At 42.7% G+C, this 25633-nt stretch overlaps 1 protein-coding gene across 2 annotated transcripts in view; it reads left to right on the top strand.

Moving 5' to 3' along the window:
* The window catches only part of ttyh2 (tweety family member 2), a 125287-nt gene that overhangs the window by 40962 nt on the left and 58692 nt on the right, over nt 1–25633 (top strand). For both annotated transcript variants that reach the window (XM_024388090.2, XM_024388091.2), the window contains exon 3: nt 24157–24268. In XM_024388090.2, coding sequence (XP_024243858.1) covers nt 24157–24268 — 112 coding nt within the window. The remainder of the gene's footprint in view (nt 1–24156; nt 24269–25633) is intronic.

Raw genomic sequence — 25633 nt, 5'->3', positions numbered from 1 at the left:
CCAACCAGAAGCCATAGATTACAGGAAACATTCACGCTGAGCTAAAGGGTAGAGCTGCTGCTTTGAAGGAGCGGTACCCTAACCTGGAAGCTTATAAGAAATCCCGCTATGCCCTACGACAAACCATCAAACAGGTAAAGCGTCAATACAGGACTAGGATTGAATCAATCTACACCAGCTCCGATGCTCATCGGATCTGGCAGGGCTTGCAAACTATTACAGACTACAAAGGGAGGAACAGCCAAGAGCTGCCCAGTGACACGAGCATACCAGACGAGCTAAACTACTTCTATGCTTTCTTCGAGGCAAGTAACGCTGAAACACGCATGAGAGCATCAGCTGTCCCGGAAGACTGTGTGATCACGCTCTCCGCAACCGATGTGAGTAAGACCTTTAAACAGGTTAACATTCACAAGGCCGCAGGGCCAGACGGATTACCAGGACGTGTACTCCGAGCATGTGCTGACCTACTGGCAAGTCTCTTCACTGACATTTTGAACCTCTCCCTGTCTGAGTCTGTAATATCAACATGTTTCAAGCAGACCACCATAGTCCCTGTGCCCAAGAACACTAAGGTAACCTGCCTAAATGACTTCTGACCACTAGCACTCACATCTGTAGCCATGAAGTGCTTTGAAAGGCTGGTCATGGCTCACATCAACAGCATTATCCCAGATACCATAGACTAGAGGTCGACCGATTAATCGGAATGGACGATTAATTAGGGCCGATTTCAAGTTTTCATAACAATTGTAAATCGGTATTTTTGGGCGCCGATTTCCGATTTTTTAATTTATTTAAAATTTTATTTTTTATACCTTTTATTTAACTAGGCAAGTCAGTTAAGAACACATTCTTATTTTCAATGACTGCCTAGGAACTGTGGGTTAACTGCCTTGTTCAGGGGCAGAATGACAGATTTTCACCTTGTCAACACAGGGGCTCCAATCTTGCAACCGCACAGTTAACTAGTCCAACGCTCTAAATCAAATCAAATCAAATGTATTTATATAGCCCTTCGTACATCAGCTGATATCTCAAAGTGCTGTACAGAAACCCAGCCTAAAACCCCAAACAGCAAGCAATGCAGGTGTAGAAGCACGGTGGCTAGGAAAAACTCCCTAGAAAGGCCAAAACCTAGGAAGAAACCTAGAGAGGAACCAGGCTATGTGGGGTGGCCAGTCCTCTTATGGTTGTGCCGGATGGAGATTATAACAGAACATGGCCAAGATGTTCAAATGTTCATAAATGACCAGCATGGTCAAATAATAATAATCACAGGCAGAACAGTTGAAACTGGAGCAGCAGCACAGCCAGGTGCTCTGGGGACAGCAAGGAGTCATCATGTCAGGTAGTCCTGAGGCATGGTCCTAGGGCTCAGGTCCTCCGAAAGAAAGAAAGAGAGAAAGAGAGAATTAGAGAGAGCATACTTAACTTCACACAGGACACCGGATAGGACAGGAGAAGTACTCCAGATATAACAAACTGACCCTAGCCCCCCGACACATAAACTACTGCAGCATAAATACTGGAGGCTGAGACATGAGGGGTCAGGAGACACTGTGGCCCCATCCGATGACAGGGCCAAACAGGAAGGATATAACCCCACCCACTTTGCCAAAGCACAGCCCCCACACCATTAGAGGGATATCTTCAACCACCAACTTACCATCCTGAGACAAGGCCGAGTATAGCCCACAAAGATCTCCGTCACGGCACAACCCAAAGGGGGGCGCCAACCCAGACTGGAAGATCACATCAGTGACTCAACCCACTCAAGTGACACACCCCTCCTAGGGACGGTATGAAATAGCCTTAGTAAGCCAGTGACTCAGCCCCTGTAATAGGGTTAGAGGCAGAGAATCCCAGTGGAAAGAGGGGAACCGGCCAGGCAGAGACAGCAAGGGCGGTTCGTTGCTCCAGAGCCTTTCCGTTCACCTTCACACTCCTGGGCCAGACACTCAGTCATATGACTCAGTCATATGACCCACTGAAGAGATGAGTCTTCAGTAAAGACTTAAAGGTTGAGACAGAGTTTGCGTCTCTCACATGGATAGGCAGACCATTCCATAAAAATGGAGCTCTATAGGAGAAAGCCCTGCCTCCAGCTGTTTGCTTAGAAATTCTAGGGACAATTAGGAGGCCTGCGTCTTGTGACCGTAGCGTACGTGTAGGTATGTACGGCAGGACCAAATCAGAGAGATAGGTAGGAGCAAGCCCATGTAATGCTTTGTAGGTTAGCAGTAAAACCTTGAAATCAGCCCTTGCCTTGACAGGAAGCCAGTGTAGGGAGGCTAGCACTGGAGTAATATGATCAATTTTTTCTGGTTCTAGTCAGGATTCTAGCAGCCGTATTTATTGCACTCCACGAGTAGCCTGCCTGTTACGCGAATGCAGTAGAAGCCAAGGTATTAAACTTATCTTATAAAAAACAATCAATCATAATCACTAGTTATAACTACTAAACCAGTTTAGCAGGCAATATTAACCAGGTGAAATTGTGTCATTTCTCTTGCGTTTATTGCACGCAGAGTCAGGGTACATGCAACAGTTTGGGCTGCCTGGCTCATTGCGAACTAATTTGCCAGAATTGTACGTAATTATGACATACATTGAAGGTTGTGCAATGTAACAAGAATATTTAGACTTAGGGTTGCCACCTGTTAGATAAAATACCGAACGGTTCCGTATTTCACTGAAATAATAAACGTTTTGTTTTCGGAATGATAGTTTCCGGATTCGATCATATTAATGACCAAAGGCTCGTATTTCTGTGTGTTATTATGTTATAATTAAGTCTGATTTGATAGAGCAGTCTGACTGAGCAGCAGCAGGCCCGTAATCATTCATTCAAACAGCATTTTCATGCGTTTTGCCAGCAGCTCTTCGCAAGCACAGCGCTGTTTATGACTTCAAGCCTATCAGCCTAATGGCTGGTGTAACCAATGTGAAATGGCTAGCTAGTTAGCTGGGTGTGCGCTAATACTGTTTCAAACGTCACTCGCTTTTAGATTTGGAGTAGTTATTCCCCTTGCGCTGCAAGGGCCGCAGCTTTTGTGGAGTGATGGGTAACGATGCTTCGAGTGTGGCTGTTGTCGATGTGTTCCTGGTTCGAGCCCAGGTAGGGGCGAGGAGGGGGACAGAAGCTATACTGTTACACTGGAAATACTATAGTGCCTATAAGAACATTGCCATCTAAGCTTCCTGCCATCCATGACCTCTATACCAGGCGGTGTCAGAGAAGGCCCTAAAAATTGTCAAAGACTCCAGCCACCCTAGTCATAGACTGTTCTCTCTGCTACCGCATGGCAAGTGGTACTGGAGCACCAAGTCTAGGTCCAAGAGACTACTAAACAGCTTATACCCCCAAGAAATAAGACTCCTGAACATCTAATCAAATGTTTACCCAGACTATTTGCATCCCCCACCCCCTGTATATATACAGGAACCCCCTGTATATAGCCCCACTTATTGTTATTTTACTGCTGCCCTATAATTATTTGTTACTTTTATCTTTTCCTTTTTTTAAGGTATTTTCTTAACTGCATTGTCGGTTAAGGGCTTGTAAGTAAGCATGTCACTGTAAGGTCTACCTGTTGTATTCGGCACATGTGTCAAATAACATTTGATTTGATTTACTGTAACTGCTAACTAGACAACAGAGAAAGAGTATCATGGTGCATTTCCAATTAAGATTTAGCCTGGTGTTTTACCCAGATAGCCTCAGACTTTTCTGTTTCCAGCTCCACGGTCCGGCTCCTGGGACTCACTGGGCCTTGACCAGAGGCCAAGGCAAGGCCGCTGGGGCTTTTCAGGCAGCAAACCAACTGTTTTTCACAAACCAACTGTTTTTCACAAACCAACTGTTTTGATTATGCAGAGTTTATTGGTTCTGCTCTTCACTGTCAACCCTAGCTACGGAAAAACAAGTCCCCCACAATAACATAAGTGTGTATACACTGGTGTAAGACTGGTGTTGTAGTTGAAAAGCAGCAGAGCATTAGTCAAGGTGTCCCCCACTCACTCTCTCAATTTCAATTTCAATTTAAGGGGCTTTATTAGCATGGGAAACATATGTTTCCATAGTCAAAGCAAGTGAAATAGATAATAAACACAGGTGAAATAAACAATAATAATGAACAGTAAACGTTACACTCAAAAGTTTCCAAAGGAAATAAAGACATTTCATATGTCATATTATGGCTATGTACAGTGTTGTAACGAAGTAAAAATAGTTAAAGTACCAAAGAAAAAAAAAATAAACATAAATATGGATTGTATTTACAATGGTGTTTGTTCTTCACTGGTTGCCCTTTTCTTGTGGCAACAGGTCACAAATCTTGCTGCTGTGATTGCACACTGTGGAATTTCACCCAATAGATATGGGAGTTTATCAAAATTGGATTTGTTTTTGAATTCTTTGTGGGTCTGTGTAATCTGAGGGAAATATGTGTCTCTAATATGGTCATACATTTGGCAGGAGGTTAGGAAGTGCAGCTCAGTTTCCAGCTCATTTTGTGGGCAGTGTGCACATAGCCTGTCTTCTCTCGAGAGCCAGGTCTGTCTACCTTTCTCAATAGCAAGGCTATGCTCACTGAGTCTGTACATAGTCAAAGCTTTCCTTACATTTTGGTCGGTCACTATGGTCAGGTATTCTTCCACTGTGTACTCTCTGGTTAGGGGCAAATAGCATTCTAGTTTGCTCTGTTTTTTTGTTAATTATTTCCAATGTGTCAAGTAGTTATATTTTTGTTTTCTCATGATTTGGTTGGGTCTAATTGTGTTGCTGTCCTGGGGCTTTGTGGGGTCTGTTTGTGAACAGACAGAACAGAACAGAACAGCTTGCTTAGGGGTCTCTTCTCCAGGTTCTTCATCTCTCTGTAGGTTGTTATGGAAGGTTTGGGAATCGCTTAGTTTTAGGTGGTTGTAGAATTTAACGTCTCTTTTCTGGATTTTGATCATCAGCGGGTATCGGCCTAATTCGGCTCTGCATGCATTATTTGGTATTTTATGTTGTACACTGGGGATATTTTAGAATAATTCTGCATGCAATGGGTTCTATAAAAGATTCAAGTATTTTTTGCCAGATCCTAATTGGTATATCGAATTTTATGTTCCTTTTGATGGCATAGAACGCCCATCTTGCCTTGTCTCTCAGATCGTTCACAGCTTTGTGGAAGTTACCTGTGGCACTGATGTCTCTCTCTTCCTCTCTCTCTTCCACTCTCCCTCCCCCTCTCCTTTCCTCCCTCCATCCCTCCTCTCCTTACTACAGTATCTGATTATGTTTGGCACATGCTAGCTGCTGATCTGTTGTGACGTACTGCAATTGTTGTCTGTGACGCCACATGTAGCAGCTGGCTGGTAGTTGTGGGTATGTGTAGTGCTGGCTCTGTGTAGTACTGGGTCCTGTCCTGTCCTGCCTGGCTCTGCCTCCCATCATTAGCACACAAACGCTGCCCAATTAGCCCCACATAGCTGGCCCTATATGGAGGCTGTGGGTGACGCTGTGGACATCTGGACCAGACCTGGGTTCAAATAGTGTTTGTTTTCTTTGAATTACGGAGTGTTTGATTGAGCCTGGCTGGAGTGTCAGATGGACTGCCAAACAAATACTACTTGAACCTATGTCTGATCTGGTCTTAGACCAATAACACCAGAGCCGTTTGTAGTTTTTGAACTCAGCCCCTATCGAATACACAGTGGGATATGGGTTATTTTGCACTTCCTAAGGCTTCCACTAGATGTCAACCATCTTTAGAACGTTGTTTCAGGCTTCTACTGTGAAGTGGGAGCGAATGAGAGCTGTTTGACAAAGGGGTCTGGCAGCAGCCTTGTTCTCAGTCATGCTCGTTCACATGAGAGGTATCTCTCTCATTGCTTTTCTACAGACAATGGAATTCCGCGGTTGGAACATCATTGAACATTTATGATAAAAACATCCTAAAGATTGATTCTATACTTAGTTTGACAAGTTTCTTCGACCTGTAATATAACTTTTTGAACTTTTTGTCCGACTGGACCTGAACGCGTGTTAGGATTTGTTTACCAAACGCCCTAACAAAAGAAGCTATTTGGACGTAAATTATGGACATTATCGAACAAAACAAACATTTATTGTGGAACTGCGATTCCTGGGAGTGCATTCTGATGAAGATCATCAAAGGTAAGTGAATATTTATAATGCTATTTTTCACTAATGTTGACTGCGCAACATGGCAGATATTTATTTTGGCTGGTTTGGGCTCTGAGCGCCGTACTCAGATTATGCTTTTTCCGTAAAGTTTTTTTGAAATCTGACACAGCGGTTGCATTAAGGAGAAGCGTATCTAAAGTTCCATGCATAACACTTGAATTTTCATCAACATTTATAATTAGTATTTCTGTGAATTCATGTGGCTCTCTGCACAGTCACCGCATGTTTTAGAACTACTGGATGTAATGCGCCAATGTAAAATGAGATTTTTTGATATAAATATGCACTTTATCAAACAAAACATACATTGTGTAACATGAAGTCCTTATGAGTGTCATCTGATGAAGATCATCAAAGGTTAGTGATTAATTTGATCTCTATTTGTGCTTTTTGTGACTCCTCTCTTTGGCTGGAAAAATTGCTGGGTTTTTCTGTGGCTTGGTGGTGACCTAACATAATCGTTTCCCTGTAAAGCATTTTTGAAATCAGACACTGTGGCTGGATTAACGAGAATTTTATATTTAAAATGGTGCCTAATACTTGTCTGTTTGAGAAATTTGATTTATGAGATTTCTGTTGATTTGTATTTGGCACCTTGCAATTTCATTGGCTGTTGGCGAGGGGTTCCGCTAGCGGAACGGGTTTCCGTTCCCCAGTCCTAGACAGGTTAAGAAGCCTTTTGGACCTGGACTTGGCGCTCCGGTACCGCTTGCTGTGCGGTAGCAGAGAAAACAGTCTATGACTAGGGTGGCTGGAGTCTTTGACAATTTTTAGGGCCTTCCTATGACACTGCCTGGTATAGAGGTCCTGGATGGCAGGAAGCTTGGCCTCAGTGATGTACTGGGCTGTATGCACTACCGTCTGTAACGCCTTGTGGTTGGAGGCTGAGCAGTTGCCATACTTGGCGGTGATGCAACCAGTAAGGATGCTCTTGATGGTGAAGCTGTAGAACTTTTTGAGGATCTGAGGACCCATGCCAAATCTTTTCAGACTCCTGAGTGGGAATAGGCGTTGTCGTGCCTTCTTTACAACTGTCTTTGGACCATGATAGTTTGTTGGTGATGTGGATGCCAAGGAACTTGAAGCTCTCAACCTGTTCCACTACAGCCCGTCGATGAGACTGGGGTCGTGCTCGGCCCTCTTTTCCTCTTTTCCTGTAGTCCATGATCATCTAATTTGTCTTGATCACGTTGAGGGAGAGGTTGTTGTCCTGGCACCACACAGCCAAGTCTCATCGTTGTCGGTGATCAGGCGTACACTACAACCATTGTGTTGTCGGAAAACCTAATGATGGTGTTGGAGTCGTGCAGGATCTAGTTGCAGAGGGGGGTGTTTAGTCCCAGGGTTCTTACCTTAGTGATGAACTTTGAGAGCACTATGTTGATGAACGCTGAGCTGTCATCAATGAACAGTATTCTCACATAGGTGTTCCTTTTGTCCAGGTGGGAAAGGGCAGTATGGAGTGTAATAGAGTCATCAGCGTCATCAGTCTAGGGTTTCTGGGATGATGTGAGCCATGACCAGCCTTTCAAAGCACTTTGTGGCTACAGACGTGAGTGCTATGGGTCGGTAGTCATTTAGGCAGGTTACCTTGGTGTTCTTAGGCACAAGGACTATGGTGGTCTGCTTGAAACATGTTGGTATTACAGACTCGGTCAGGGACAGGTTGAAAATGTCAGTGAAGACACTTGCCATTTGGTCAGCGCATACTCTGAGTACACGTCCTGGTAATCAGTCTAGCCCATCAGCCTTGTGAATATTGATCTGTTTAAAGATCTTACTCACATCGGCTACGGAGAGCGTGATCACACAAGAACAGCTGGTGCTCTCATGCATGCTTCATTGTTGCTTGCCTCGAAGCGTGCATAGAAGTCAATTAGATCATCTGGTAGGCTTGTGTCACTGGGAAGCTCGCGGCTGCGCTTCCCTTTGTAGTCCGTAATAGTTTTTAAGCCCTGTCACATCCGACGAGCGTCAGAGGCGGTGTAGTAGGATTCTATATTAGTCCTGTATTGACGCTTTGCCTTTTTGATGGTTGGTTGGAGGGCATAGCGGGATTTATTTTCAGCGTCCGGGTTAGAGTCCCGTTCCTTGAAAGCGGCAGCTCTACCCTTTAGCTCAGTGCGGATGTTGTCTGTAATCCGTGACTTCTGGTTCAGGTATGTACGTATGTATGGTCACTGTGGGGACGATGTCATCAATGCACTTATTGATGAAGCTGGTGACTGATGTGGTATACTCCTCAATGTCATTGGATGAATCCCGGGAACATTTTCCAGTCTGTGCTAGCAAAACAGTTGTGTAGCTTAGCATCTGCGTAATCTGCCCACTTCCGTTCGAGGGAGTCAGTGGTACTTCCTGCTTTTGCTTGTAAGCAGGAATCAGGAGGATAGAATTATGGTCAGATTTACCAAATGGAGGGCGAGGGAGAGATTTGTACGCGTTTCTGTGTGTGGAGTAAAGGTGGTCTAGTTTTTTTTCCTCATGTTACACATGTAACAAGCTGGTAGAAAGAGGTAACTGATTTAAATTTCCCTGCATTAAAGTCCCCGGCCACTAGGAGCGCCGCCTATGGATGAGCATGTTCTTGTTTGCTTATGACCTTATACAGCTTGTTGAGTGTGGTTTTAGTGTCAGCATCTGTTTGTAGAGGTAAATAGACAGCTTTGAAAAATATAGATGAAAACTCTCGGTAAATAGTGTGGTCTACAGCTTATCATGAGATACTCTACCTCAGAAAAGCAAAACCTTGAGACTTCCTTAATATTAGATTTCGCGCACCAGCTGTTATTGGCAAATAGACACGGACCATTTGGTGAAACATAAGATATTACAGTTTGTAATGTCCAGTTGGTAGGATAGTCTCGAACAGATGTCATCCAGTTTATTCTCCAATGATTGCACGTTGGCCAATAGGACGGATGGTAGAGGGGGGTTACCCACTCACCGACGAATTCTCACAAGGCACACGGACCAGCATCCCCTGTATCGTTGTCGCTTCTTCATGCTAGATGGGAATTTGACCCTGGTCCTGTATCAGCAGTAAATCCTTTGCGTCCAACTCATTGAAGGAAACATCTTCATCCTGTTTGAGGTGAGTAATCGCTGTTCTGATATCTTTTCGGTCCTAAGAGACTGTGACGGAAACATTATGTACAAAATAAGTTACAAACAAAATGCCATTTATCTAACAATTACAATAAATAAATACTCACTTTGATTCTCCCATACATTTACAGTGACATAATGGGGCATATAAGAGAGAGACAAAGGATAGTGCACTTTTATGAGCTCTTAGAGAGAGTTCTATTACAGTTCAGCTTTACCACCATGGAAGGATGCTGATTCAAAACTGGCCAATTGTTTCCCTCTTTATATCCCTCTGTCAGAGATAAAAGAGTAAAATCAATAGCCTTTATGTGGTGTTCAGTCAATTTTAGGGGATCTACAGAAAGCCTTCAGAAAGTATTCATACACCTTGACTTATTCCACATGTTGTTGTGTTACAGCCTGAATTCACCCATCTACACACAATACTCCATAATGACAAAGTGAAAACATGTTTTTTAGACATTTTAGCAAATGTATTGAAAATGAAAAATGAAATATCTAATTTACATAAGTAAATCCATAAGTAAGTACATAAGTAAGTACATACTGTAAGTACACCCCTGAGTCAATACATGTTAGGATCACCGTTGATAGTGATTACAGCTGTGAGGGTTTTCTGGTTAAGTTTCTAAGAGCTTTGCACACCTGGATTGTACAATATTTGCACATTATTCTTTTTGAAATTCTTCAAGCTTTGTCAAGTTGCTAGATAGCAATTTTCAAGTCTTGCCATAGATTTGTAAGCCGATTTAAGTCAAAGTGTAACTAGGCCACTCAAGAACATTAAATGCCCTCTTTGTAAGAAACTCCAGTGTATATTTTTATTTAATTTATTTCACCTTTATTTAACCAGGTAGGCCAGTTGAGAACAAGTTGTCATTTACAACTGCGACCTGGCCAAGACAATGCAAAGCAGTGCGACAAAAACAACAACACAGAGTTACACATGGGATAGACAAACGTACAGTCAATAACATAATAGAAAAATCTGTTTACAGTGTATGCAAATTAAGTAAGGAGTTCAGGCAATAAATAGGCCATAGTGGCGAAGTAATTACAATTTAGCTAATTAACACTGGAGTGATATACCTGCTGGAGCGAGTGTTACGAGTGGGTGTTGCTATGGTGACCAGTGAGCTGAGATAAGGTGGAGCTTTACCTAGCAGAGACTTATAGATGACCTGGAGCCAGTGGGTTTGGCGACAAATATGTAGCGAGGACCAGCCAGCGAGAGCATACAGGTCTCAGTGGTGGGTGGAATATGGGGCTTTGGTGACAAAACTGATGGCACTGTGATAGACTGCATCCAATTTACTGAGTAGAGTGTTGGAGGCTATTTTGTAAATGACATCCCCAAAGTAAAGGATCGGTAAAATAGTCCGTTTTACGAGGGTATGTTTGGCAACATGAGTGAAGGATGCTTTGTTGCGAAATAGGAAGCTGATTCTAGATTTAATTTTGGATTGGAGATGCTTAATATGAGCCTGGAAGGAGAGTTTACAGTCTAGCCAGTCAAACCCTAACCCTAGGTATTTATAGTTGTCCACATATTCTAAGTCAGAACCGCCTAGAGTAGTGATGCTAGTCGGGTGGGTGCGGGCAGCGATCGGTTGAAGAGCATGCATATTTGGCCTTGTGTTTTAGGTTATTTTTCTATTGAAAATGTACATTTTTCTCCCAGTGTCTGTTGGAATGCATACTGAACTAGATTTTTTTCTTTTAGGATTCTGCCTGTGCTTAGCTCTATTCCATTTATTTTTATCCCAAACAATCTCCCTAGTCCTTGCCGATGACAAACATACCCATAACATGATGCAGCCACCACTATGCTTGAAAATATGGTGGTGGTACTCAGTGATGTGTTGTGTTTGATTTTCCCCAAACATAATGCTCTAGGACATTTAGTTAATTTCTTTGCCACATTTTTTGCAGTTTTACTTAAATGTCTTGGAAACATGATGCATGTTTTGGAATATTTTTATTTTGTACAGGCTTCCCTCTGTTCACCCTGTCATTTAGGTTAGTATTGTGGAGAAACTACAATGTTGCTGATCCATCCTCAATTTTCTCCTAAAACAGCCATTAAACTCTGTTTTAAAGTCACCATTGGCCTCATGGTGAAATCCCTGATCGGTTTCCTTTCTCTTCGGCAACTGAGTTAGGAAGGACGGCTGTATCTTTGTAGTCACTGGGTGTATTGATACACCATTCAAAGTGTAATTAATAACTTCACCCTCCTTAAAGGGATATTCAGTGTCTTGTTTTTTTTTTACCCCATCTACCAATAGGTGTCCTTCTTTGCGATGCATTGGAAAACCTCCCTGGTCTTCATGGGACCTCCCTGCTCTACTGAGGGACCTTATAGATAATTGTATGTGCGGTGTACAGTGATGAGGTAGTCCTTCAAAAATGACATTAAACACTATTATTGCAAACAGAGTGAGTCCATGCAACAATTTATATGACTTGTTAAGCACATTTTTACTCCTGAACTTATTGTGGCTTGCCATAACAAAGGGGTTGAATAATTTTTTATTCAAGACAAAGGTTAAGCTTTTCAGTTTTAATTAACCTTTAAACATTTCTAAAAACATAATACCACTTTGACATTATGGTGTATTGTGTGTCCCATTGACACAAAATCTAAATTGAATCAATTTTAAATTCAGGCTGTAACACAACAAAATGTGCGAAAAGTTGGTGTGAATGGGTGTGAATACTTTCTGAAGGCACAATATTTTCTGCCACAGCTTTTTAAAATCATTTTCGTTTTGTTCTGGCACTGGATGTAAAAAATAATAATTTTGGGATCAAATTTCATGGGCAGTTATTATTTTTGGATAAGCTTGTACATGGGCAGACATTGGATGCTGTACATCGACTGAGTTTTGTAGTATAGTGCCCATAATTGAGGTTATTAGATGCACAAAATAGCTTTATTTCATTTGTTTGGAGTGAGTTGTGTTAGGACCCCAGGGGTAGTATTTGTGGTGCCTGAACAGAATCCCAATGTGACATCTTCTGTCTAGCTGTCACGTTCTGACCTTAGTTCTTTTGTTATGTCTTTGTTTTAGGATGGTCAGGGTGTGAGTTGGGTGGGTAGTCTATGTTCTTTTTTCTATGTTGTGGTTTTGTGTTTGGCCTGGTATGGTTCTCAATCAGAGGCAGGTGTCGTTCGTTGTCTCTGATAGAGAATCATACTTAGGTAGCCTTTTCCCACCTGTGTTTTGTGGCTGATTATTTTCTGTTCTGCGTTTTGCTTCACCATTCAGGATTGTTCGTTTTGTCGTTTTATTGTTTTTGTTCAGTGTTCAGTATTCTTATTAAAACAATATGGACACTTACCACGCTGCGCATTGGTCCTCCTCTTCTTCCTCCTTCTCTTCTTCTCCTCTTCCCACGACGAGCGTTACACTAGCTGGCCGGCGTATCATGATGCCAGTTTGCTACAGTAGTAAATGTTAAATCTCTATCCCTCTTTGACCGTGCTATAGAGAACATGTGTCACAGTGATCTAATCATAGTTAAGGAAGGCTTACTATATACAGTGTAGAGGTCGACCGATTATGATTTTTCAAGGCCGATACCGATTATTGGGGGCCCAAAACAGCAGATACCGATTAATCGTCTGATTTAAAAAATTTGAATTTAAAAAAAATGTATTTGTAATAATGACAATTACAACAATACTGAATTAACACTTATTTTAACTTAATATAATACATCAATAAAATCAATTTAGCCTCAAGTAGATAATGAAACATGTTCAATTTGGTTTAAATAATGCAAAAACAAAGTGTTGGAGAAGAACATAAAAGTGCAATATGTGCTATGTAAGAAAGCTAACGTTTCAGTTCCTTGCTCAGAACATGAGAACATATGAAAGCTGGTGGTTCCTTTTAACATGAGTCTTCAATATTCCCAGGTAAGACGTTTTAGGTTGTAGTTATTATAGGACTATTTCCCTCTAAACCATTTGTATTTCATTAACCTTTGACTATTGGATGTTCTTATAGGCATTTTAGTATTGCCAGTGTAACAGTATAGCTTCCGTCCCTCTCCTCGCTCCTCCCTGGGCTCGAACCAGCAACACAACGACAACAGCCACCACATCGAAGCAGCGTTACCCATGCAGAGCAAGGGAAACAACCACCCCAAGGCTCAGAGCGAGTGAAGTTTGAAACGCTATTAGCACGTGCTAACTAGCCAGCCATTTCACTTCGGTCACACCAGCCTCATCTCGGGAGTTGATAGGCTTGAAGTCATAAACAGCGCAATGCTTGACGCACAATGAAGAGCTGCTGGCAAAACGCACGAAAGTGCTGTTTGAATGAATGTTTACGCGCCTGCTTCTGTCTACCACCGCTCAGTCAGATACTTGTATGCTTGTATTCTCAGTCAGCTTATATGCAACACAGGACACGCTAGATAATATCTAGTAATATCATCAACCATGTGTAGTTAACTAGTGATTATGATTGATTGTTTTTTATAAGATAAGTTTAATGCTAGCTAGCAACTTACCTTGGCTTACTGCATTTGCGTAACAGGCAGTCTCCTTGTGGAGTGCAACGAGAGAGAGGCAGGTCGTTAATGTGTTGGACTAGTTAACTTTAATGCAAGATTGGATCCCCCGAGCTGACAAGGTGAAAATCTGTCTTTCTGCCACTGAACGAGGCAGTTAACCCACCGTTCGTAGGCCGTCATTGAAAATAAAAATGTGTTCTTAGTTGACTTGCCTAGTTAAATAAAGATTAAATAAAGGTGTAAAAAATATGTATATATAATTTTTAAAAATCGGCAAATCGGCGCCCAAAAATACCGATTTCCGATTGTTATAACTTGAAATCGGCCCTAATTAATCGGCCATTCCGATGAATCGGTCGACCTCTAATACAGTGCATTCAGAAAGTATTCAGTCCCCTTGACCTTTTCCACATTGTGTGACGTTACAGCCTTATTTTAGAATGGATTAAATTGTTTCTTCCCCTCATCAATCTACACACTATACCCCATAATGACAAAGGAAAAACAGATTTTAAAATTTTTTTTGCGAATGTATTAAAAATCAAAACCGGAAATATCACATTTACGTAAGTATTCAGATCTTTGCTGAGGCACCTTTGTTCAGTACTTTGTTGAAGCGATTACAGCCTCAAGTCTTCTGGGGTATGACGCTACAAGCTTGGCACACCTGCATTTGGGGAGCTTCTCCCATTTTTCTCTGCAGATCCTCTATAAAGTCTGTCAGATTGGATGGGGAGCATCGCTGCCTTTGGGAAAACTCCAAGCGGGCTGTCATGTGCCTTTTACTGATGAGTGGCTTCCGTCTGGCCACTCTACCATAAAGGACTGATTGGTGGATTGTTGCAGAGATGGTTGTCTTTCTGGAAGGTTCTCCTATCTCCACAGAGGAACTCTGGAGCTCTGTCAGAGTGACCATCGGGTTCTTGGTCACCTCCCTGATCAAGGCCCTTCTCCCCCAATTCCTCAGTTTGGGCGGGCGACCAGAAGAATGGAGGCCACTGTGTTCTTGGGGACATTCAACGCTGCAGACATTTTTTGGTACCCTTCCCCAGATTTGTGCCTCGACACAATCTTATCTCTGTGCTCTACAGACAATTCCTTCAACCTCATGGCTTGGTTTTTGCTGTGACATGAACTGTCAACTGTGGGACCTTATATAGACAGGTGTGTGTCTTTCCAATTCATGTCCAATCAATTGAATTTACCACAGGTGGACTCCAATCAATTTGTAGAAATATCTCAAGGATGATCAATGGAAACAGGATTCAGCTGAGCTCAATTTCCCAATCTGGCCCTCATACCATCATGGTCATCTAATCAGCCCCAGCTTACAATTGGCTCATTCATCCCCCCTTCTTCCCCTATAACTATTCCCCAGGTCGTTGTTGTAAATGAGAATGTGTTCTCAGTCAACTCACCTGGTAAAATAAGGGTTAAATAAATCACTTTTTTTTCAAGTGTCATAGCAAAGGGTTTATTTTCAATAAATTAGCAAACATTAAAAAAAAAGATTTTGCTTTGTCATTATGGGGTATTGTGTGTAGATTGATGAGGATATTTGTTTTAATCCATTTTAGGATAAGTCTGTAATGTAACAAAATGTGGAAAATTCAAGGGGTCTGAATACTTTCCGAATGCACTATAAATGCATCATCGCAAAGATGAATATGTGTGCAGAAGTTGGAGTTGGAGTTCTTTAGCCAGAGGCTAAATTTCAGTTCTCTTTCTGCGAATTTGCTTTCTCTCATCCTCTGTTCCAGTTTGTGTGTCATGGACATGACAGTACCACAGATGTTTGCTATGCGTATACCAGGGGCCATATCAAGAGTCTCAGAGAAGGCGTGCTGATTTAGAATCAGTTTTGCCTTTTAGATCACAATGAATAAGGACAGAAGGGACTTGATCATAGGTCAGCACCTATGGTCCCTGAGCCATCTACTACTCAGTCTGTCTGTTGGTCACCAGATATTTATCTGCGTTGAGTTATACCCACTCTCTCTCCCTCTATCTCTCTTCTTTTTCTCTAATCCCCTACCATCATCCTGTTAATGAGAATGATTCAGATATTTCAGAGAAACCTTTTTCCCCAGGCTGCTATTATTTGCTATGCTTTGCTTTTTTCTTTCCTGGATGTTTTCAGGTTTCTCTGTATTTGTGTCCCAAATGGCACCCTATTCCCTATATAGTGAACATCTTTACAACTTTACAGTAAACAAAGTAGTGCACTATAAAGGGAATAAGGCGTCATTTGGGACTCATATCTGTGTGTCTCTAGCATCATACAGCTTGTTCAAACACAGGAACATGAAAGAGGCAGATTCCTGACAGTATGTTTTTGACACCGGGCTAATGTTTTGGTGTGGAAAAAGTAAAGACATCCCACAGACATGATGTAATGCGTTAACATCCGTACTTTATTCATAGTGAGAAATGCATATTCTCTCTCTTCTCTTTTACCCTTTCCCTTTCTCTCTCTATTTCTCTCCTTTTTTGGGGGGGGGGGTGGAGTTGATCAGCTTTAATATTACAGATAAATTGTAGCTACCACCAATGTTATTATTTATATTTTGCATATACAGTTGAAGTCGGAAGTTTACAAACACCTTAGCCAAATACGTTAACGTTAAATTCAGTTTTTCACAGTTCCTGACATTTAATCCTGGTAAAAAATTCCCTGTCTTAGGTCAGTTAGGATCACCTCTTTATTTTAATAATAAGAAATGCAAGAATAATAGTAGAGAGAATCATTTATTTCAGCTTTGTTTTCTTTCATCACATTCCCAGTGGGTCAGACGTTTACATACACTCAATTAGTATTTGGTAGCATTGCCTTTTAATTGTTTAACTTGGGTCAAATGTTTTGGGTAGCCTTCCACAAGCTTCCCACAATAAGTTGGGTGAATTTTGGCCAATTCCTCCTGACAGAGCTGGTGTAACTGAGTCAGGTTTGTAGGCCTCCTTGCTCGCACACGCTTTTTCAGTTCTGCCCACAAATTTTCTATAGGATTGAGGTCAGGGCTTTGTGATGGCCACACCAATACCTTGACTTTGTTGTCCTTAAGCCATTTTGCCACAACTTTGGAAATATGCATTGTCCATTTGGAAGACCCATTTTCGACCAGGCTTTAACTTCCTGACTGATGTCTTGAGATGTTTCTTCAATATATCCACAAAATTTTCCATCCTTATGATGCCATCTATTTTGTGAAGTGTGTAACCGATGTGAAATGGCTAGCTAGTTAGCGGTGGTGCGCGCTAATAGCATTTCAATCGGTGACGTCACTCACTCTGAGGCCTTGAAGTAGTTGTTCCCCTTGCTCTGCAAGGGCCGTGGCTTTTGTTGCGCGATGGGTAACGATGCTTCGTGGGTGTCAGTTGTCGGTGTGTGCAGAGGGTCCCTGGTTCGAGCCCGGGTCAGGGCGAGGGGACGGACGAAAATTAAACTGTTACATTGATGCTGTTGACCCGGATCACTGGTTGCTGTGGAAAAAAAGGACGAGGTCAAAAGGGGGGTGAGTGTAACTGATGTGAAATGGCTAGCTAGTTAGCAGTGGTGCGTGCTAATAGTGTTTCAATCAGTGATGTCACTCGCTTTTGTGGCGCGATGGGTATTGATGCTTCGTGGGTGACTGTTGTCTGTGTGCAGAGGGTCCCTGGTTCAAGCCCGGCGAGGGGACGGATGAAAGCTATACTGTTACAAGTGCACAGTCCATCCTGCAGCAAAGCACCCCCACAACATGATGCTGCCACCCATGTGCTTCACGGTTGGGATGGTGTTCTTCGGCTTGCAAGCTTCCCCCTTTTTCCTCCAAACATAACGATAGTCATTATGGCCAAACAGTTCTATTTTTATTTCATCAGACCAGAGGACATTTCTCCAAAAAGTACTATCTTTGTCCCCATGTGCAGTTGCAAACCGTAGTCTGGCTTTTTTATGGCGGTTTTGGAGCAGTGGCTTCTTCCTTGCTGAGCGGCCTTTCAGGTTATGTCGATATAGGACTCGTTTTACTGTGGATATAGATACTTTTGTATCTGTTTCCTCCAGCATCTTCACAAGGTCCTTTGCTGTTTTTCTGGGATTGATTTGCACTTTTCGCACCAAAATACATTCATCTTTAGGAGACAGAACGAGTCTTCTTCCTGCGTGGTATGACGGCTGTGTGGTGCCATGGTGTTTATACTTGCGTACTATTGTTTGTACAGATGAATGTGGTACCTTCAGGCGTTTGAAATTTCTCCCAATGATGAACCAGACTTGTGGAGGATCTACAATGTTTTTTTCTGAGGTCTTGGCTGATTTCTTTTGATTTTCACATGATGTCAAGCAAATAGGCACTGAATTTGAAGGTAGGCCTTGTAATACATCCACAGGTACACCTCCAATTGACTCAAATGATGTCAATTAGCCTTTCAGAATCTTCTAAAGCCATGACATAATTTTCTGGAATTTTCCAAGCTGTTTAAAGGCACAGTCAACTTATGTATGTTAACTTCTGACCCACTGGAATTGTGATACAGTGAATTAAAAGTGAAATAATCTGTCTGTAAACAATTGTTGGAAAAATTACTTGTGTCATGCACAAAGTAGATGTCCTAACCGACTAGCCAAAACTATAGTTTTTTAACATTACATTTGTGGAGTGGTTGAAAAACGAGTTTTAATGACTCCAACCTAAGTGTATGTAAACTTCCAACTTCAACTGTATATACACTGCTCAAAAAAATAAAGGGAACACTAATATAACACATCCTAGATCTGAATGAATGAAATATTCTTATTAAATACTTTTTTCTTTACAAAGTTGAATGTGCTGACAATAAAATCACACAAAAATTATCAATGGAAATCAAATTTATCAACCCATGGAGGTCTGGATTTGGAGTCACACTCAAAATTAAAGTGGTCCAACTTTGATGTAATGTCCTTAAAGCAAGTAAAAATGAGGCTCAGTAGTGTGTGTGGCCTCCACGTGCCTGTATAACCTCCCTACAACGCCTGGGCATGCTCCTGATGAGGTGGCGGATGGTCTCCTGAGGGATCTCCTCCCAGACCTGGACTAAAGCATCCGCCAACTCCTGGACAGTCTGTGGTGCAACATGGCGTTGGTGGATGGAGCGAGACATGATGTCCCAGATGTGCTCAATTGGATTCAGGCCTGGGGAACGGGCAGGCCAGTCCATAGCATCAATGCCTTCCTCTTGCAGGAACTGCTGACACACTCCAGCCACATGAGGTCTAGCATTCTTGCATTAGGAGGAACCCAGGGCCAACCGAACCAGCATATGGTCTCACAAGGGGTCGGAGGATCTCATCTCGGTACCTAATGGCAGTCAGGCTACCTCTGGCGAGCACATGGAGGGCTGTGCAGCCCCCCAAAGAAATGCCACCCCACACCATGACTGACCCACCGCCAAACCGGTCATGCTGGAGGATGTTGTAGGCAGCAGAACGTTCTCCACGGCGTCTCCAGACTCTGTCACGTCTGTCACATGTGCTCAGTGTGAGCCTGCTTTCATCTGTGAAGAGCACAGGGCGCCAGTGGCGAATTTGCCAATCTTGGTGTTCTCTGGCAAATGCCAAACGTCCTGCACGGTGTTGGGCTGTAAGCACAACCCCCACATGTGGACGTCGGGCCCTCATTCCACCATCATGGAGTCTGTTTCTGACCGTTTGAGCAGACACATGCACATTTGTGGCCTGCTGGAGGTCATTTTGCAGGGCTCTGGCAGTGCTCCTCCTGCTCCTCCTTGCACAAAGGCAGAGGTAGCTGTCCTGCTGCTGGGTTGTTGCCCTCCTACGGCCTCCTCCACGTCTCCTGATGTACTGGCCTGTCTCCTGGTAGCGCCTCCATGCTCTGGACACTACGCTGACAGACACAGCAAACCTTCTTGCCACAGCTCGCATTGATGTGCCATCCTGGATGAGCTGCACTACCTGAGCCACTTGTGTGGGTTGTAGACTCCGTCTCATGCTACCACTAGAGTGAAAGCACCGCCAGCATTCAAAAGTGACCAAAACATCAGCCAGGAAGCATAGGACCTGAGAAGTGGTCTGTGGTCACCACCTGCAGAACCACTCCTTTATTGGGGGTGTCTTGCTAATTGCCTATGATTTCCACCTGTTGTCTATTCCATTTGCACAACAGTGAAATGTATTGTCAATCAGTGTTGCTTCCTAAGTGGACAGTTTGATTTCACAGAAGTGTGATTGACTTGGAGTTACATTGTGTTGTTTAAGTGCATACATACATACATACATACATACATACATACATACATACATACATACATACATACATACATACATACATACATACATACATACACATATAAAGACATACATATACACATATAAATACATATATATATATATACATACCTTTTTTATATATATATCTTCCTTTGTTACTTTCTAACCCTACCACCCCTCCCCTAATTTGAGTAAACTAGCTAGTGAACAACAATGCTTAGGCTTCTACTTCCAGCTTATACATACTATGTACATTTTATGGACACATTTTATTTTACAATAGTTCTATTTTGTTTGTTTTTACTCCTGTCCCTCCTCAACCTCTCCCATCTATTTCTGATGTGCATCTGGTTTGATTGCTATTAGCCATATCTTTCAAACTGTGCTCTTTCACAAATGTTCTGAACCTATATACGTTTTACGGACACAGTATGTTTTACATTAGTTATCTTGTTGTTATTAGTCCCAACTTCAGCTCCATTCAACCCGTCCCATCTATCTCTTAACACCATCCTAATTGGATTTCTATTTGCCATATCATCTTCAACTGTGCTGTGATGTTTGACTGGAGTTCTTAACTTGTCTATACTCATTGTTTCTACAGATTGTAAATTGAAAATAAACATTTTTGCCAAAAGTATTATTATATTATTGATTGATTGACTATGACTTTTAAGATTACCCAGTAGTGCTATCTGCAGGTTTAGCTCCAGGTAAATATTGCAATTTTTCAGCCATTCCTGGACCTGTGACCAAAAACAAGCTACATGTGGACAGTACCAAAATAAATGATCTAATGATTCTGTCTCTTCGCAGCTAAATCTGCAGAGCTGGGAAGGTTGTATCCCCCATATAAATAACATTCTATTGGTTGCAAGAATTTTGTATAATAATTTAAATTGAAAAATTCAAAGTTTGAATCCGGCATCGTTTTGCATATCAGTTCATAAACCATTTCTCAACGCAATGGGAGACAGAGGAAGCTTCTCCTTTGAGTGACAGAATGTGTCCCAAATGGCAACCTATTCGCCATGTTGTGCACTACGTACACAGAGTGTGCAAAACATTAGAAACACATTCCTAATATTGAGTTGCACCCCCTTTTGCCCTTAAAACAGCCTAAATTCGTCGGGGAATGTCTGGGATTTTTTCTGGGATATTGGCCGATATTGACTCCAATGCTTCCCACAGTTGTGTCAAGTTGACTGGTAGTGGATCTCTACTCCGAATTGCTCGTTCCATACATTTGCAGATGGATACACTGCTGCCATGAAGGGATGCACCTGATTGGCAATGATGTTCAGATATCCTGTTGGCATTCAAAGTTGCTCCATTTTATCAAGGGGCCCAATGTGTGCAATGAAAATACACCCCACACTATCACCCCACCATCACCAGCCTACAATGTTGCCATGTGGCATGATGGATCCATGTACTCATGTGGCTTTCTCCATACCCTAGTCCTGCATCAGTGTGAACCAGCAGGAACTGGGATTCATCAGACCAGGCAATGTTTTTCCAATTCTCTGGTGTCCAGTGTTTTCGTTCCTTAGCCCACTGCAACCGCAGTTTCTAGTATTTTGCTGAAAGAAGTGGAACTCTGTAAGGTTGTTGGCTGCCACACCCCATTCGTATCAAGGTACGTCGAGTTGTGCATTCTTTTATGGGTCTTTGGGTACCAATGTTGTACTGGACTGTCAGTTGACTAACTGTAGCCCGTCTGTTGCTCTCCACAATTCATATCAGCCTCCTTTGTCCTTTTTCATCAGTTACCCGTTTTCGCCCACTGGCCTGCCGTTGGCTGGATGTCCTTTGGGTGGTTGACCATTCTTGATACACACGGGAAACTGTTGAGCTTGAAATACCCAGCAGCGTTGCAGTTCTTGACACACTCAAATCAGTGAGCCTGGCACCTACTACCATACCCCATTCAAAGGCACTTAAATATTTTGTCTTGCCTATTCACCCTCTGAATGGCAATACCGACACAATCCATGTCTCGATTGTCTCAAGTCTTAAAAATCCTTCTTTAACCTGTCTCCTCCCCTTCATCTACACTGATTGAAGTGGACTGAAACAAGTGACATCAATAAGGGATCATAGCTTTCACCTAGATTCACCTGGTCAATCTATGTCATGGAATGAGCAGGTATTCCTAATGTTTGTACGCTGAGTGTATATAGGGCCCCATTTGGGACACGTCCAGTGATAGACACTGTTACGAATGTGGAGGTTTCCCTCAGAGCCTAGACTAAGTTATGCCCACTGGGACTGACCTGTGGTCCTCATCTGGCATCACTTTACTGGACCAGACATAACAAGAGGAAGTGGGTGTTTTAATATACTGCAAGGGTAGGCTGTATAAAGTGTGAGCTTCCAATAATCAAGAGATACTGAGAGAGGATTATCTCCACAGTAGTTGTGTTAGTGTGGTAGAGTGGGAAGGGGAGGGATAGGCACAGTAGTGTGAAGATAAAGTATTAGTAGAGATACTATGATAGGGGGACCACTGCTTGTGGTACTGAGAGTACTGAGTACTGTCAGAGTACTGTCACAAAATAAATAAAAATACAATTTGATTTGATTCTGATGTCCATAACACACAAACTCAAAGAGGGGATGAGAAAAAGGACATTTTTCGGAGAGAACTGAATTTCAGCCTACTGCTAAAATATATGTATGTGCTTGCCTGTGTGCATGTTAGTAATGCTTAGTAATCTAAGATTGCCTAGAGTAATACAGAACCATTTATTATGATAGTGCATAGTTCTGTTTTTCTGTATGACATTGGACTACAGGAAAATTCTCAGTGACTGGATGAATGATGTGTGACTGTCCAGTTGTTTTTCTGTCTATGTTCAGCACGTTCCTATTATTACTGACCAGGGAAGAGATGGAGACCCCCACTGTTGAAATAGAGGAATAAGGGCCTCCCGAGTGGCGCAGTGGTCTAGGGCACTGCATTGCAGTGCTAGCTGTGCCACCAGAGACTCTGGGTTTGCGCCCAGGCTCTGTCGCAGCCGGCCGCGACCGGGAGGTCTGTGGGGCGATGCACAATTGGCCTAGCATCATCCGGGTTAGGGAGGGTTTGGCCGGTAGGAATATCCTTGTCTCATCGCACACCAGCGACTCCTGTGGCGGGCTGGGCGCAGTGCACGCTAACCAGGTCGCCAGGTGCACAGTGTTTCCTCCGACACATTGGTGCGGCTGGCTTCCGGGTTGGATGCGCGCTGTGTTAAAGAAGCAGTTGGGCTGGTTGAGTTGTGTTTCAGAGGACGCATGGCTTTCGGCCTTCGTCTGTCCCGAGCCCATGCGGGAGTTGTAGCGATGAGACAAGATAGTGACTACTAACAATTGGATACCACGAAATTGGGGAAAAAAGGGGGTAACATTTTTAAAAAGAAATAGAGGATTAAATCCAGGGAAGCAACATTAACCTCAGCCTCCATAACAGTGTCTGCGATCCCAAATGGCACCCAATCCCTTACATAGTGCACTACATTTGACCAGAATCCTATGGGCCCTGGTCAAAAGTATCTCACTATATAGGGAATAGGGTGTCATTTGGGACACAACCAATATGACTCACGTGAATCTCTTAACTGTGCTGTGAGGTTTTATGTCTTTGTCACATTTTATTTAATGTTCACTTATCTATTTGATCTACTAAACTTTTTAGACTGAAAAAACGAAGAATGGTGGTTCGCACACAAACCTTTTCACAATCATCAACCAAACTAACATACAGTATTCTTCTAGCTTGCACGATACCCTCAAGGTGGGGATGTGCAACGAAGCTCAAGCTTTCATGTTGCCATTTTAGGGGTTGTAGTCATGACAGCGCACCATAACTTTTGACAACTCTCACCCTGGGAGCTGCAAAAGGCAATGACGGAATAATATATTACAGTTTATAATTGTGGCAAAACAACCTCCTTTAAACGAAGATCAATTATTTATTGGATCAGTCATTGGTACTAAGTACTGTATGTTGTATATGTTGTCTTATACTGATTAATTTATCAGAAACGCTAACCTGCATCTTCCTTCCTGTCTCTCTCGCTCTGTGCAGTGCTGCGGTGGGAGTGGGTTTCTATGGCAACAGCGAGACCAACGACGGGGTTTACCAGCTGACATACTCCCTGTACAATGCCAATCACACCCTGGGAGGGGTCGACAATCTGGTGGGTAGCACTACAGACTCAATACATAACCTCTAAGTTTGCTGTACATTAGCACTTCACTACATTACCACTACATTACCATACACTACATAACCACACAGCTGACGACTCTCTGTACAACACCAATCACAAGCTGGGAGCCGTCGACAGCCTGGTGGGTACAGTAGAATGACTACCCCTCCGAACTCCCCCAATTGTACTGCAGACAATTGCCCACTATTCTCTACCCACCCACCCCAATCCTACTCCCTATGCCGCGGGGACAGACTCCCCATGAACAAAGAACCATCCTCCTCCTCTGTCCTCCTTGGTGTGACCCCTACTTTACACTGTGAGTCCCTTCCTGGCTATTTATATCTGTCTCATTTTTTCAATTTGTGCTAAGAAGCGCTGATGATGACACGTAAAAGAGGCACCCAAATCCAGCTTTATACGTCAATTTCACACTCTCTGGGGCGTTTTATCACTCAGATAATAAGGCTCAGAACCCTACAGGAAGTTTTGTCAGTGGGATTTCAGTTCTATTTTCTCTCAGTGCTAAAAAGGAGCAAGCTATGTTTGATCCCAGCCATTTATAGGCAGAAATGCACAGAAAAAGACCTTAATGGTTGATCATAGTAGTCAGATTTCCTTAATTCTGAATTTGATTAAATATGGTCCAATTTAAAATGCCATCAGCAGATGCTATTATCCAAAGACACTTGTAGTTAACACTTATAGCTCTATATACTGTATATTCAGTGTAGCCTAAATGGCCTATGCAGGAATCAAACCCTGCTTCAACCAAGAATACATTGAGCCATGGGAATCACCAAGTCTCTGATCAATATGTCACACTCCCCTGGTGACTGGGATGATTATACAGCCTCTCTGGTTTATTATGACATCACCATTACATCACCCACTATCCTCCTTCCTTATCACCTCCCTCAGCAATAAAGTAGGAAGTGGATCATCGTGAGAGCGAGAGAGAGAAGGACTCCAGATGACTTCTATGAACGCTGTCAAAGAGCATGGATTAACTCCCCATCTGTGTTAAAGGAGTAAATTAATGTTTCCGTAGCTGGCTGTCTCTCTCATGGCTGTGACTCACACTGCTGAGCCCGAAAACACACATAGCCGGTTTACCGGGCACAGATTAAGCCTAGTCCAAGACTAAGATGCCCTTTTAATGGAGATTCTCAACTGAGCATGGCCGGGAAACTGGTCCATAGCGTATAGAACCAATTAGCCTGATTTCTATCTGAGCTGTTAGTCCTGGTCTTCCAGTGGTACAAAGGCCTTACTGTGTCTTATAGACAGACTCCACAGTCTCCCTTCACAATCCGACTCCAAACACACACACTCACACACAAACACACACAC

Source organism: Oncorhynchus tshawytscha, linkage group LG25 (genome assembly GCF_018296145.1).
Source record: "Oncorhynchus tshawytscha isolate Ot180627B linkage group LG25, Otsh_v2.0, whole genome shotgun sequence".
Classification (NCBI taxonomy): Eukaryota; Metazoa; Chordata; class Actinopteri; order Salmoniformes; family Salmonidae; genus Oncorhynchus; species Oncorhynchus tshawytscha.
Note: the sequence above shows the minus strand (reverse complement) of the source record. Positions and strands in the feature narration are given on the sequence as shown.